At 38.2% G+C, this 17,260-nt stretch overlaps 1 protein-coding gene across 1 annotated transcript in view; it reads right to left on the bottom strand.

Annotated features, from left to right (window-relative positions):
* The window catches only part of MED13 (mediator complex subunit 13), a 121,109-nt gene that overhangs the window by 66,696 nt on the left and 37,153 nt on the right, over window positions 1-17,260 (bottom strand). The window contains exon 9 of the mRNA XM_003814474.4: window positions 925-1,608. Coding sequence (XP_003814522.4) covers window positions 925-1,608 — 684 coding nt within the window. The remainder of the gene's footprint in view (window positions 1-924; window positions 1,609-17,260) is intronic.

Raw genomic sequence — 17,260 nt, forward strand, 5'->3', positions numbered from 1 at the left:
AGGGTTTAAACTATATACCAGTTGCTGAACTGCAACTGGGCAACAACCCTTAATGTTGAAAATGGACATAGCCATGTTGAAAATGGCTTTTAGATGTATTTCCTAAAGAAATTCTTATACAAGTAAACAAGGAAATGTGTACCAAACAAAATGGAAAATGTTAGGGTGAAAAATTGAAAATAACCAACATATCCATCTTTAAGAGTTTAGATATTTACTATATATTCATAAGGAAATACCATAAAGCAATTAAAATGAATAACTAGAGCTACACGTATAAAAACATGTACTGAAATAATAAGTACCAAATTGAGGCCAGGTGCGGTGGCTCATGCCTGTAATCCCAACACTTCAGGAAGCCGAGGTGGGTGGATCACTTGAGGTCAGGAGTTCGAGACCAGCCTAGCCAACATGGTGAAACCCCATCTCTACTAAAAATACAAAAATTAGCTGGGTGTGGTGGCTCACACCTGTAATCCCAGCTACTCGGGAGGCTGAGGCAGGATGATCGCTTGAACCCAGAGGCGGAAGTTTCAGTGGGCCTAGATCGTGCCTCTACACTCTAGCCTGGGTGACAGAGACTCTGTCTCAAAAAGAAAAAAAAAGGTACCAAATTCAGGACAGTGGAAGGAAGACTGGAAGAAGAAAAACAGTACATGGGAATTCTAACTGTATGTAAAATCCTTAAGTTGGCTGATGTACAAGTGTTTACATATTATTTTCTCCACTTTTTGTGGCTAAAGTTATTTCATAATGAAGAAGTTCCCTGAGGAAAAAACACAGTAAAGGAATAATGCAAAGTTAATACTCAATGAATTTATTCTTGTAAATCCTACCTTGAATCCAATACTGAGTCCTAGTATTAAGAACTTGCATCACTTCCACCCTTAAATTATAATGGTGACTATTAAAAAAAATACATACTCTGTAACTGATGTTACACTTTCCTGTCCAAAAGGTCCAACTGGATCATCCTTGAATTTATCACTTGGAAGTTGAGGTGGTAAAAACTCTACATCTTTTTTCTTTGGGAACTTGTAATACTTCCAGGCTATATCGGCTTCATCTTCTTCCAAGTTTACTGCTGTACCAACATATACTGTAGGTTCTACAGCTTCCTGATATTGAGGTGGGAAAGACTGGGACAAACTGTCTATCCTATCTTCCATTGGTTTAGAAGGAACCAAGGGATCTGGTGTTGGCATTTGATAAAAATGTTGACTCTGAGGAGTTGAAGGTGTTTTAGTCACTCCTTCATCAACCACATCACAAGGGTGAGGACTAAGTGGGGGTGGTTGAGGTGAATTTGCCATTTCAGCGCCATGCATCTGAGGAGTCTTTGCTACATCATTAGTTCGGATATTTGAAAATCTCACTTGACTGTCTGGAGCAGAGATCACAAGTCTTTGGCTGGCTGAATCTGCGTCCATGCCAACATCATCACTAACAGACACACGATGGTGAAAAGGAGTCAAGGGGCGTTTCTGTGGCTTTTCACTCTTTTCTTGCTTCTCATTGGTCTTGTGCTTAGGAAGTATTTGTTGTTGCTGACCTAAAGATGGTGCCTGTCCTTGTTGTCCAGCATTTCTTGACTTGAGATTTTTGTGCCTGAAAAGTGAAAATAAAGGTTTCATATTTACAGTATCACTATTATGGTGAAGTATAATACCAGTTAATAGTATTAGACACTTCGGTTATCATTTCTTTTTCACATGTAATACTAAAAGTAAAATAATTTGAATTTGAAAGGGGAAAAAAATACTTTGCTCGTGACCTAAATAAAATATAAGGGCATGCAGAAACATTCATAAAAGCCAATTATCTCATGCTCATTTAATAGCCATGTGATCAGACAGCCAAAGATTGTGTCTTACATGATTTAAATATTTTAGTATCTAATTTAAATATAGAGGTAAGATTCTAGTTAAGGTTAAAAGGTATAACAAGGCTTGAAATTTACTCATTTTTAAATGTACCTGATATTTCCTGTTAGTAATTATTATAAATTAATGGCTTGGCTAAGCTTAGTCATCACCTACAATCCTACAGCAACTGGCCAGAAAGCGTATTCTACTCTACTAAATAGAAGTTACATCAGTCTGGAAAGTGCTAGAATTGACTGATTGATGGGCCTCACACCATACCTACCTTCTCCAAATACTTAGCACTACAAAAAGAATAAGCTGACTAGAAAAGGGAAAGAAAATGCCTAAAATAATTTCTTCCTCATAATTTGAAGCAATTCTAAAATGAAGAACTTAAATGATACACCTAAATATCAAATAATTTTGTTAAGTTTAAGATTTCTAGGCTGGGTGTGGTGGCTGACACCTGTAATCCCAGCACTTTGGGAGGATGAGGTGGGCGGATCACCTGAGGTGAGGAGTTCGAGACCAGCTTGGCCAACATGGTAAAACCCCGTCCTTACAAAAAATAAAAAATTAGCCAGGTGTGGTGGCACGCGCCTGTAGTCCCACCTACTCGGGAGGCTGAGGCAGGAGAATAGCTTGAACCCAGGAGGCAGAGGTTGCAGTGAGCCGAGATCACGCCACTGCACTCCAGCCTGGGTGACAGAGCAAGACTCCGTCTCAAAAAAAACAAAAACAAAAACAAACAAAAAAAAGATTTCTTTCAGTGCGCACTGAGATTTCCAAACTCAATGAGATATATATATACACATAACATTATGTTTACACTAAGAAACTTTTTTTTTTTTTTTTTTTTGAGAGGGAGTTTCGCTCTTGTTGCCCAGGCTGGAGTGCAATGGCGTGATCTCAGCTCACTGCAACCTCCACCTCTGGGGTTCAAGCGATTCTCCTGCCTCAGCCTCCCTAGCAGATGGGACTACAGGCATGTGCCACCATGCCCGGCTAATTTTGCATTTTTAGTAGAGACGGGGTTTTTCCATGTTGGTCAGGCTGGTCCTGAACTCCCGACCTCAGGAGATCTGCCCACCTCGGCCTCCCAAAGTGCTGGGATTACAGGCATAAGCCACTGTGCCCAGCCAAGAAACTTTTAAAATGTGGTAAGATATGGAGTTTACACATTCAGTATTCATTAGGTTTTACTTTTTAAATTTTACTTTTTTGCTGAATCAGAGCTATCCAGAAAGAGTATTAAAAAGCAGTGACAGGCACTTATTTGAAAAACTCTGTTGAGAAGACATACTGAGACACTTTTTTTTTTTTTGAGACCGAGTCTCACTCTGTTGCCAGGCTGGAGTGCAGTGGTGCAATCTTGGCTCACGGCAACTTCCGCCTCCCAGGTTCAAGCAGTTTTCCTGCCTCAGCCTCCCGAGTAGCTGGGACTACAGGCGTGCACCACCACACCTAGCTAATTTTTGTATTTTTAGTAGAGACGGGGTTTCACCATGTTGGCCAGGATAGTCTCGATCTCTTGACCTCGTGATCCGCCCACCTTGGCCTCCCAAAGTGCTGGGATTATAGGCGTGAGCCACTGCGCCCGGCCGAGACACCTTTTTGTACAGAGCCTGAGATATCTTATTGTGCATAGAGGAAAAAAAAGAACCAAAGTTATCAAAGAAAACCAAACTCGTTTCAAAAGGACATAGGAGAAATCCACCATTATCCTAATATTAAAATCAAAGATATTACACAAAAAGAAAACCATAGACCATTATCTCTTAAGAACACAGATGTAAATAATTAACAAAATATTAGCAACTCAAACCAGCAAAATATAAAAGAATAACACATCATGACCAAATGAAGTTAATTCTGGGAATGTATGGTGTAGCATTCAAAAGAAAAAAATATCATGCATCACATTAACAGAATAAAAGAAAACCATATTATCTCAATAACTATAGAAAAAACCCTACTAATACTATTAATATATTCAACCCCTATTTATATACACTCGGCAACCAAGGAATAAAAGAAAATTTGCTTGATCTGATGGATATCTATGAAAAACTACAACTAATATCTTACTTGATGTTTAAGCATGAATAATTTCTCAAGATTAAGAACAAAGCAAGAATATTAGCTCTCAACATTTAACATTTTACTGAAGGTTTTACCCAATGCAATAAGGCAAGAAAGAGGTCAGAGATTTCGGAGGAAGAAGATAAATTGTCTTTATTCATTGTCAACATTATTATAAACTATACAATAAGGCCAGATGCAGTGGCTCACACCTGTAATCCCAGCACTTTGGGAGGCCGAGGTAGGTGGATCATGAAGTCAGGAGTTCAAGACCAGCCTGGCCAACATGGTGAAACCCCGTCTCCACTAAAAACACAAAAATTAGCTGGGCATGGTGGTGGGCACCTGTAATCCCAGCTACTCAGGAGGCTGAGGCAGAAGAATCGCTTCAACCCAGGAGGTGGAGGTTGCAGCAAGCTGAGATCACACCACTGCACTCCAGCCTGGGCGACATAGCGAGACTCTGTCCCACCCCCCACCAAAAAAACAAACAAACAAACAAAGTATACAATGAAAGGGTCAGGCTGATCCCCACCTAATCAATCTTAACATTACTAGATATGGGACAACCAGATACTGTCTCTCTCTGACGTAACATAATACAAAGCAACACAGCCACAATCTATGAAGTACTCTTGCCAAAAATATTGAAGTTGAGTCTAATCAAGTAATCAAGCCCCCAGATCAGCACTGAGCACTGTCTAGAACTTTCTATGATGATGGGAAGTTCTGTATATGTTTATATATATATATATTTTTTGAGATACAGTTTCACTCTGTCACCCAGGCTGGAGTGCAGTGGCACGATCTCAGCTCACCACAACCTCTGGCTCCTGCGTTCAAGCGATTCTCCCACCTCAGCCTCCCGAGTAGCTGGGATTACAGGTGCCCGCCACCACACTGGGCTGATTTTTGTATTTTCAGTAGAGGTGGGGTTTCACCATGTTGGTCAGGCTGGTCTTGAACTCTTGACCTCAAAAGATCTACCCACCTCGGCCTCCCAAAATGCTGGGATTACAGGCATTAGCCACTGCACCCAGCCTGTATATGGCTCTTGAGTACTTGAATTGTGGCTAGTGCAATTGAGGAACTAATTTTTTAAGAGACAAGTCTTGCTCTGTCACTGAGGCTGGAATGCAGTACAATCATAGCACACTGTAACCTCAAATTCCTGGACTCAAGAGAGCCTCCCAAAGTGCTGAGATTACAGGCATGAACCACTGTACCCAGCTGAGGAACTGAATTTTTAATTGTATTTAAATCCAATTACTGTAAATTTAAATAGCCAATAGTAGTTACTAACACAGCTAGTATTGGATAGCTCAGCTCTACAGCTACCTTCCATTTATAGAAATGCAAAGGAAAAAGGAAGAAATTAAATTACACTAAAAGAAGTAAAATTACATGACAAGTAAAATGAAAAATCCAGAATGTGGGGCACTCTATAGGAGGAACTGACCTAGTTTTACCAACCGAGTCAATGTCATGAAAAGGGAGCAGGAGACAACTAAAAGGAGAGATTTAGAAAACATAACAACCAAATGTTTACTCCTTGTTTGAATCCTAGTCAAATAAACTATCTACAAAAAAACATTTCTGAGAAAATCTGGACAAGGTATCATAACATTAGGTATGATGGTAGAATTATATTCATGTAAGAAGATATTCATATTTTTTAGAGCCGCATACTGAAGTACTGCAGAAGTGTAATATTTAAGATTTGCTTTAAAAATCTTTATCAAGAGCATAGCATAGGGATTTGCCAAATAAAGTATTACATATCTATAAAATGCAGTATTATGAACTTTTTAAAAAGAATGAATCTGTAAGTGCTAACATGGATAAACACCCAGGCTGTTTATCAAAAAGAGAGTAAGTTGCAGAAATACAGCATGATTCCATTTGTGTGAAAGAAAGCAACAGGCAGACCTACATACATAAGAGGGGAACCTGTTAATTTTTAATTTTATATTCTTGTGTACTGTTTGAACTTTTAATTTTATTTATTTAACTTTTGAGACAGTCTCGCTCTGTTGCCCAGGCTGGAGTGCAGTGGCGTGATCTCCGCTCACTGTAACCTCTGCCTCCCAGGTTCAAATGATTCTCCTACCTCAGCCTCCCGAGTAGCTGGGATTACAGGCACCTGCCACCACATCAGTCTAATTTTATATATATCTATATATATATATAATTATATATATAAATAGATATATATAAAATTATATATAAATAGATATATATAAAATTATATATATATAGATATACACACACTATATATACACACACTATATATATACACACACTATATATATATCTATATATACATACATACATACTATATATACACACACACTATGTGTATAGTGTGTATGTGTGTATATATATACACACGCACTATATACACTATACACACACACACACACACACACACACACATATATATATATATATATATATTTTTTTTTTAGTAGAGATCGGTTTTTGCCATGTTGCCCAGGCTGGTCTCAACTCCTGATCTCAAGTGATCTACCCACTTCAGCCTCCCAAAGTGCTGGGATTACAGGCATGAGCCACTCACCCAGCCTGAACTTTGTAAAAGAGCATTTTTTTTTTTTAAACACAGAAATTTGTTCAAAAACACAAAAAACCAAGACCAAAAAAAAAAAAAACCCAGCAGGTCCTACCCAATGTATGAATAATCCCTTCTCTTTTTTTTTCCTCATGCTGTTGCCCAGGCTGGAACACAGTGCCGTGATTAGCGCTCACTACAGCCTCCCAGGTAGCTGGGATTACAGGCAAGAGCCACCTCATTGGCTTGAATGGGTTCTTTTTGAATACTTTCAATGACAAGGACCATACTACTGTATAAGGAGATGCATCCCCCTCATCAAATAGCTCCAACTGCTAGAAGGTAAATTCTTAATATTGAATAGAAATTCATCTTTTCTGTATCTTCCAGCCCTTCAGTCCTATTTCTACCTAATTTATAAAGCTGCACTATCCAATAATGGTAGCCACAAGTTACATGTAGCCATTAGACACTTGACAAGTGGCTAGTCCAAATTGAGATGTGCTATAGATGTAAAATACCAATTTTCCAAGACATGTTATAAAATAAAGGAATGCCAAATATCACTAATGTTTCATCACAATTACTGTATGTCAAAATAATATTTTAGATAAATCAAGTTCAATCAAAAATATATTGGGCTGGGCATGGTGGCTCATGCCTGTAATCCCAGCACTTTGGGAGGCCAAGGCGGACGGAACACCTGAGGTCGGGGGTTCTAGACCAGCCTAGCCAACACAGTGAAACCCCCGTCTCTACTAAAACTACAAAAAATTAGCCGGGTGTGGTGGCAGGCGCCTGTAATCCCAACTACTCAGGAGGCTGAGGCAGGAGAATCACTTGAACCCAGGAGGTGGAGGTTGCAAGTGAGCCAAGATCACGTCACTGCACTCCAGCCTGGGTGACAGAATGAGACTCCGCCTCAAAAAATATATAATAATAATAAATAAATAAATAAAGTAAATTAAACAAATTTTAAAGATCTTCAGCAAGAGAAAAGGTCTAGTTGAAGCAAACACAGTAAGTGAATACGAATGGTTGATAAACAGGAATTCACTGCCCAATTCGCTTACTTTTGTCCATGTTTGAAGTTTCTAATAACAAAACAGAGTAGAACTAAAATGCTAAAAAAAAAAAAAAAAAAAAAAAAGCATGAAAGATTTGAGGAGCAAGATTAAAGTATTCCAAGGTCTTTGTTCATTCCATAAAAAGAGCGTAGACTCTAACTTTAGACTTTAAGGAAAGCAGGCATAATAAATGATTAATTCAATTAACAAAAGAATAAAAATAGAACACCAAACTTCTAAATCAAGAGAAGAAACTGAAAAAAAGAATATAAAAAGGGAAAAATAACAGTATCATTAACTCATCAATAATTCAAATATTCGTCTACTAAATTCAAAGTATGGTCTATGAACCCTCCTTTTCAGGGGCTACAGGGGTTCAAAACTATTTTCATAATAGCATCAAAACAGTATCTGACTTTTTTATTATGTTGAAATTTACAAAGATGGTGCAAAAACAATAGGCAGCAAAACTTCTAGCAACTGAACATGAATCAAAGGGAGTGGTACCAACTGTACTAGCAGTAGTAGTCATTGCTTTCTCCACCACCACACATTCAGTTTGTTGTTTTTTATGATAGTATCACTTAAGAATGTCCTTCATGAAGACAGCAAAAATAATTTTTATTAATCTCAATCCTTATACACATCTTTTTACACTCTGTATAAAGAAATAGGTAGTACATATAAAGCATTTCTGCTATAGATTTGAAGTACAATGGCTATTTTGAGGAAAAGCGCTTGTACGACTGTTTGAGTTACAAGCTGAAACTAGCTTTTTTCATGAAACACCATTTGAAGAACAAAGGACTGGTAGATAAACTAAGATTATCCACATTTGGTCATTTGGCAGATTTGTTTATTAGGTTATCAAACATGAACAAAATGAGTTTGTCATTTAAGGAAGAACTAATCATTTTGAGCTTGACTGCTAAACAATGACTACTACTGCTAATACAGTTGGTACCACTGCAATATTTAGAATTTTGGAAAACTATCTGACACAGTGCTTGAGCTTTCTAATACTTAAATACTTTTCAGGTGAGATCACTGGCAATATTAATGAATGAAATATTTTGATACTCTGCATTGGCTGAATTCCACATCCTCAAATTCAACCAACCAGAGATGAAAAATATTATTTTTCAAAAATGAAAAGTTAACAGTACAAGAATAAAAAATAATATAAATTGTAAAAACAATACGGTATAACAACTATTTACGTAACACATTGTATTAGGTATTATAAACAAACTACAGATTGTTTATACTGAAGGGCCAGGTACAGTGGCTCATGCCTGTAACCCCAACACTTTGGGAGGCTGAGGTGGGTGGATTACTTGAGGCCAGGAGTTCAAGACCAGGCTGGCCAAAATGGTGAAACCCAATCTCTATTACAAATACACACACACAAAAAGTTAGCTGGGCGTGGTGGCGCATGCCTGTAGTCCCAGCTACTTGGGAGGCTGAGGCACGAAAATCGCTGGAGCCAGGGAGGGGCAGGTTGCAGTAAGCCAAGATCACACCACTGCACTCCTGCCTGGGCAACAGAGGCGAAGACCCTATCTCAAAAAAAAAAAAAAAGTATACTGAAGGATGTATACGGGTTATATGAATACTAACTCATTTTATATGAAGGACTTGAGCATCCGTAGATTTTGTTATCTGTGAGGGTTCCAGAATATCGATCCTACACGGATATTTAGAGATGAGTATATATAACAAAATGTGCCAACATTCAGATCTGTATAACCCAGTGAACTGATATTTTTCAAATGACCAATGCATGATGTTACAAAATCGAAAGATCCATTCAGTTATTAGTAAAGTACAACCACTGACAGGGCTTTAGATTCCACATTCCAACCGACCCTTAAGAAACTACCACTTGTCAATTTTTGGTGTAGTATCAAAGAAGAATATCCACAATTATCTGAAAAAGTTATTAAAATACTCTCTTCCCTTCTCCAATTGCATAGCTACATGAGGCTGGATTTTCTTCATATACTTCAACCAAGACAATATCCAGCAATAGGCCGAATGCAGAAGCAGATGTAAGAATTCAACTATCCTACTACACTCAATATTAAAGAGACTTGCACAACTGTAAAACAATGCCACTCAATTAGCTTTTTTGCTACTGTTTTGGAAAATATAGTGGATGTCTATTTTATTCATGTTAATATGCACTGAAATTATTGTTTTTAATAAGTGGTGCTTTAAAATTTCTCTAAAATATAAATAGATGTAATAAACGTGCTTTGCAGTCTTCAGTAATTTTTTAAGACTGTAAATAAGTTCTGAGACAAAAAAGTTTGAGAATTAGTCTATTTTATGCAAGGCAGTAGGAGAAATAGGATCTCCATTCATCTGAGGTGAACTATTTAGTTATGTCCCAAGTGTACAAGGGATGTGAAAAGTAAATGGCCATACATTCACTTACCCAGCTATTAAGAGTAAGAAACTATTAACTGGGGCTACATACTAATAGCAGCAGTTCTCTAAATTTTTGACATTAAATCAGCCCTTTTCTTCTATACAGACCTCTTTCTAAAAGCTAGTTTCTTTAGAGAGTACAATTGAATTTCTTTTTTTCTTTTTTCTTTTTTTTTTTTTTTTTTGAGACGGAGCCTCACTCTGTCCACCCAGGCTGGAGTGCAGTGGCACAATCTCGGCTTACTGCAAGCTCTGCCTGCCAGGTTCACGCCATTCTCCTGCCTTAGCCTCCCGAGTAGCTGGGACTATAGGCGCCCACCACCAAGCCTGGCTAATTTTTTTGTATTTTTAGTAGAAACACGGTTTCACTGCGTTAGCCAGGATGGTCTCGATCTCCTGACCCTGTGATCCGCCCGCCTCGGCCTCCCAAAGTGCTGGGATTACAGGTGTGAACCACTGCGCAAGGCCAAACAACTGAACTTCATGCTAGAACACAACCACATTGAGCAATCTTTGTAAAAAAAAGAAATTGTCCTCAAAGCACAAACCAACAGAGTAACCCTTTTAGATTATTTTTTCCTATTGATGTTAGGTATGCAGTACTTTAATGTTAACATGAGAAATTTAATGTATTGCTTTTTACTTAGCAGCCTGCTTTCTGTGTGCAGTTTTCCTATGAACATTCCACCACACTAAAGTCTAATATCAGTAAATGTGCGCTATTCAATCTCGCTAATGAAAAATGCAACAAACAATTTTATGCTTCTCACTTATTATAATGGCAAAAAATAATTTTGAGGATAGTTCTCAGATCAGTGAAATCACAAGAAAAACCAACATTTTCTATATGCAAAAAGTGCGAGTAAAATCGGTAGAATCTTTTTTGATGTCACACGTACTTAAATAGCCCTCTCGCCTACAACTCTTTATCACATCACCCACCTAGTTTATTTCCTTCCCAGCATACATTCAAATTTAAAAAGGATTTAAAATCCTTCTAAAGCCTGGGCACAGTGGCTCACGTCTGTAATCCCAGCACTTTGGGAGGCCAAGGTAGGTGGATCATTTGAGGTCAGGAGTTTGAGAGCAGCCTGACCAACATGGTAAAACCCCATCTCTACTAAAAATACAAAAATTAATCTGGATGTGGTGGTATATACCTGTAGCACCAGCTACTCAGGAGGCTGAGGCACAAGAATCCCCTCAACCCAGGAGATGGAGGTTGCAGTGAGCCGAGATGGCATCACTGCACTTCAGCCTGGGCAACAGAGCAAGACTGTCTCAAAAAAAAAAAAAAAAAAAAAATTCTTAAAAACAAATTATCTGCCTCACTTCCAATAGAATGCAGACTTCATAATAGCAGGAGCTTTGTTAGCTAGTGTATTCTGAGCCTAGGACACCTTCTGTCACAGAGTAAGGATTCAAAAAAACCTACTAAATAATTGATAGTTACAGCAGTATTACTTTTTTTTAAAGCAAGCACAAGCAAAAAACACCTATGGAAACAAACTGTATGTCCATCAAATCCAGAATGATTACATAAACTATGATACTTCCATTCAGTGGAATATTAATAACATTTTTTTCATTTTTCTTTTAAAAAAGAGAGTTATCACTACATTGTCCAGGCTAGTCTTGAACTCCTGGCCCCAAGCAATCCTTCTCCCTTGGCCTCCCAAACTGCTGGGATTACAGGCATGAGCCACCACACCCAGCCACAGGAAAATTTTTAAACAACGAAGCAGAGCTATATAAGTAACTAATATGGAAAGATCTGAGGCACATTAAGTGAAAAAAATTAGCTGTGAAAAATAAATCAGAATAATACTTATGTGAGGCCAGGCATGGTGGCTCATGCCTGTAATCTCAGCACTTTGGGAGGCTGAGGCAGGAAGATCGCTTGAGCCCAGGAGTTCAAGACCAGCCTGGGCAACACAGCATGACCCCGTCTCTACAAAATATTTAAAAATTATCCGAGCATTGTGGCACACACCTGTAGTTCTAGCTAGTTGGGAGACTGAGGCAGGAGGATCGTTTCAGCCCAGGAGTTTGAGGCTATAATGAGCCATGATTTCATCACTGCACTCCAGCCTGGGCGACACAGCTAGTCTCTAAAAAAATAATAATATTTATGTGTTGAGAGGAGAATACATAGAATTAAGTATGGAGAAATAGTATCTAATTGGCAACTAGCCACTTCTAGGGAGAGTGAGTAGGCTTGGGGGAGAGAAAGGATGGTCAAGGGGAACTTAGGCTTTATTCATGTACTTTAAATTTCTTAAAATAATTTCTACTCATGTAAATTGTCTGTTACAGTTATGAATTTTTTTTCTTCCCAAATCAATTTTTAAGAGAAGCCAATGTTATCAGGCAGGGTCCAGGCCTATCTTTCACACAGAAGAAATTCACTATAGAGAACCAGTTATACAAAACAGAGGAAAGTGAGGAAACCCAGAGACTAGTAATAGCAGGGAGCTTCTATGACTTCTAGCACTGAAAGGACAATAAGATGATGTAGTCTCACCATATCCCAGAAGCTCAGGATGGTGCTAGAACCATAGCAGGATCTGCTCAGTAGTAACTGGGACCATGAGGAAGGGGCTGTGTTAATAGGACACAAGGGAGCTGCTGCTGGAGTTGGCTCAAAAAGGGACTGGGGAAAGACCCTGGCTTCTTCCCTCCTCTCACCCTCCAATCTTCTGTTAGTGCCTCCTATTAGCCAACTCCAGAAAGCAAAGCAGTCTAGGAAATTTAATTCCCTGCAATACAGAACAGAACAGAGAAAAAGCAGAAATGGATTTGAGAGCGAGCTAGAGGCCGATTTAACAGTCAGTTATCAATGTATGCCCCAACCTCCTATATATTCTATGGCAAAGAGGATACACATGTAGTAGCTCACTGTCTATCTGTCTTACCTTCACTTAAGAAATAAGCTAGATTTGTGGTGGGCAGAGGACCTAAAGTACAAAATGTAATACTAATTTTTTTAAGTAAATTATCAGAAATGCTGTATTTACTAAAGGAGCAAACTAACCAAAGCAAGTCACACGTATCGATTATGTAAAATTTTAGCATATTAAATCTCTATATGCCTCTGAGAAATTTCTGAAAATACTTTTAAAAATGACTTTTTTTTTTTTTTTTTGAGACGGAGTCTCGCTCTGCCGCCAACACCAAAGTGCAGTAACGCCATCTTGGCTCACTGCAACCTCTGCCTTCCGGGTTCAAGCGATTCTCCTGCCTCAGCCTCCTGAGTAGCTGGGATTACAGGCATGTGCCACCATGCCTGGCTAATTTTTGTATTTTTAATAGAGATGGTATTTCACCATGTTGGCCAGGCTGGTCTTGAACTCCTGACCTCACGTGATCCACCTGCCTCAGCAACCCAAAGTGCTGGGATTACAGGCATAAGCCACTGCGCCTGGACAAGAGAAAATAACTTTTTAAAAATAAAAGTTCAGCTTAAAGACCAAGAATTTAAACCTATGTTGCCAACATGCATATTTTAATGCCTTCCTCTAAAACCATTTTAGACAAAATACTTAAAATCCACCTTTTCAAAAAGAATAAAAAAGTCTAGTTTAGGAACTAAAACAGAACTATTTGATAAAAATTCCACTAGTGGGAAAGAAAATCCTAATTTATTTTTTTCTCTACTTTTATTTTAGGTTCAGGGGTAAATTCGCAGGTTTGTTATATAGGTAAACTCATGTCATGGGGCTTTGTTTACAGATTATTTCATCACACAGGTATTAAAGGACTAGTATCCAATAGTTACTTTTTCTGCTCCTCTCCCTCCTCCCAGCCTCCACTGGACCCAGTGTCTGTTGTTCCCTTCTTTGTGTCCATGAGTTCTCATCATTTAGCTCCCACTTATAAGTGAGAACAGGCAATATTTAATTTTCAGTTCCTGCATTAGTTTGCTAAGGAAAATGACCTCCAGCTCCATTCATGTTCCTGCAGAAGACATGATCTCATTTTTTTTTTTATGGCTGCACAGTATTCCATGGTGTACATGCACATTTTCTTTATCCAGGCTGTCAGTGATGAGCACTTAGGTTGATTCCATGTCTTTGTTATTGTGAATAGTGCTGCTATGAACATTCCTGTGCATGTGTCTTTATGACGGAATGCTTTATATTCCTCTGGGTATATATATCCAGTAACAGGATTGCTCGGTCAAACGGTAGTTCTGGAAAAGCTTAATTACATTTAAGCATTCTTTTAGTCTTAGACCAGGGATTAGCAAACTTTTTCTGTGGGGAACCAGAGAGTAAATATTTTATCCCCTGGGGGCCAGTCTGTGTCACAACTATTCAACTCTGCCATTGTGGGGTAAAAGTGACCACAGACAATATGTAAATAAATGAACGTGGCTGTGTTCTAATAAATCCTTATTTATCAATACTGAAATCCGAATTTCACACAACTTTCACATACCATAAAACATTCTTTATTTTTTTCAACTTTTAAAAACCGTAAAAATCATTTTCAGTTGGCTGGGCATGGTGGCTCACACCTATAATCCCAACACTTTGGGAGGCCAAGGCAGATGGATCACCTGAGGTCAGGAGTTTGAGTCCAGACTGACCAACATGGTGAAACCCCGTCTCTACTAAATAATACAAAAAATTAGCCAGGTATGGTGGCGCGTGCCTATAGTCCTGGCTATTCGGAAGGCTGAGGCAGGAGAACTGCTTGAACCTGGGAGGCGGAGGTTGCAGTGAGCCGAGATCACACCATTGCACTCCTGTCTGCGAGATATCGTCTCAAACAAATAAAAAAAAATCATTTTCAGCTTACAGGCCATACAAAACAGGCAGTGGGCCAAATATGGCGAATTCATCACAGTTTGCTGACCCCCATTCTTATACAAATTATGTTCAGATTAGGTGTGGTTTTTTAGCTATTTTAAACTGCTAAACAATAGCTAAATATATCCTTGTTTTTATTCCAATCTCTCTAACAGAGGTAAATTTTCAACAAAGTTGCCAGACTTTTAAAAATTACGTATTCTTTAATCCAAAGAGCCTCCATAAGAATATTCAATTTATGCAAAAACATAACAGCACACTTGAGAGAGTCTGTTATTATATATTCAAACCAACAGAGCAAATGTAAGAAAAACCTTGGCCCTAACCTGCAGGCACTCCATTTGTTTGGTTCACTTCCATGAGAAAGACAGGTGACTATCTATTCCATCACAAGTTCTGACTAGGGATGTCAAGGCCATTATTGTTTACTTGAATGCAAAAGCCTATGATCTATGTTTAATCTGCAGGATAAAATAATAAACTCTAGGCAACATAATTTTAAAACTTCTCATAACCAAACCTTATCAAAAGGCCTTAATATATAAACTAAATAAATTTCTAAAGAATTCCACGTTCATCTATTCTTCTACCAATCATTCAACCAATATAATCCATTAGAAAGCGTGACAGTTTTGTCATGCTTTGACAGTTTTGCTCCCTTGTGACAGTTTTTCCCTTACAGAATCCTATTTTCTGAATCTTATTTCAACATTTCACCTACAGCTGCCCAAAGAATGTTATAAGAAATTACTCCACAAAATCCATCACTGTATTTATCATTAAAAAAAAAAAAAAAAGACTGTAGCTGGAAGCACTCCCCTTGAAAAGTGGCACAAAATAAGAATGCTTCCTCTCACTCCTATTCAAAATAGTATTGGGAGTCCTGGCCAGAAGAATCAGGGAGAAAAAAATAAAGGGCATTCAAATAGGAAGAAAGGAAACAAAAGTAACCCTGTTGGCAGACAACATGATTCTAGACCTGGAAAACCTCATAGTCTCAGCCCAAAAGCTCCTTCAGCTGATAAACAACTTCAGTAAAATTTCAGGATACAAAATCACTGTACAAAAATCACTAGCATCCCTATATACCAACAACAGCCAAGATGAGAGCCAAATCAGAAATGCAATCCCAGGCACATCTGCCACAAAAAGAGTAAAATAACTGGGAATACAGCTTACCAGAGAGATTAAAGATCTCTACAATAAGAATTACAAAACACTGCTCAAAGAAATCAGAGATGATGCAAAAAAACAGAAAAACATTCCATGCTCATGGATAGGAAGAATCAATATCCTTAAAATGGCCATACTGCCCAAAGCAATTTGGATTCAATGCTATTCTTATCAAACTACCAATGACATTCTTCACAGAACTAGGAAAAACTATTTTTAAATTTCTATGAAATTCAAAAAGAGCCCAAATAGCCAAGGCAATCCTAAGCAAAAAGAACAATGCTGGAGGCATCATGTTACCTGGCTTAAACAATACTACAGGACTACAGTTACCAAAACAGCATGGTACTGGTACTAAAACAGACACATAGACCAATGAAACAGAATAGAGAGCCCAGAAATAAGGCTGCACTGCCACAACCATCTGATCTTTGACAAAGCTCACAAAAACAAGCAATGGGGAAAGGACTCCCTATTCAATAAATGGTGCTGGTATAACTGGCTAGTCATATGCAGATGACTGAAATCGGACCCCTTCCTTAATACATAAACATCAACTCAAGATGGATTAAAGACTTAAATGTAAAACCCAAAACTATAAAAACCCTGGAAGACAACCTAGACAATACCACTCTGGACACAGAAACGGGCAAAAATTTCATGACAAAGACGTCAAAAGCAATCACAACAAAAGCAAAAATTGACAGATGGGATCTAATTAAACTAAAGAGCATTTGCACAGCCACAGAAATTATCAACAGACTAAACAGATAACCTACATAATGGGAGAAAAGTTTTGCAAACTATGCTGACAAATGTCTAATATCCAGTATCTAAAAAAACTTAAATTTATAAAAAAAAAAAATCCTGTTAAAAAGTGGGCAAAGGACATGAAAACTTTTCAAAAGAAGACATATGTGCAGCCAACATGCATATGTAAAAAAGCTCAACATCACTGATCATTAGAGAAATGCAAATCAAAACCATAATGAGATAACATCTCACACCAGTCAGAATGGCTATTATTAAAAAGTCAAAAAATAACAGATGCTGGCGAGGTTGAGAAGGAAACATTTATACACTGTTGATGGGAGTGAAAATAGTTCAACCACTGTGGAAAGCAGTGGTGATTCCTCAAAGAGCTACAACTACCATCCGACCCAGCAACCCCATTACTGGTTATATACCCAGGGAATATAAATCATTCTACCATAAAGACACATATACGCAAATGTCCACTGCAGCACTATTCACAAT

This window comes from Pan paniscus, chromosome 19 (assembly GCF_029289425.2).
Source record: "Pan paniscus chromosome 19, NHGRI_mPanPan1-v2.0_pri, whole genome shotgun sequence".
In the NCBI taxonomy this organism is placed as follows: Eukaryota; Metazoa; Chordata; class Mammalia; order Primates; family Hominidae; genus Pan; species Pan paniscus.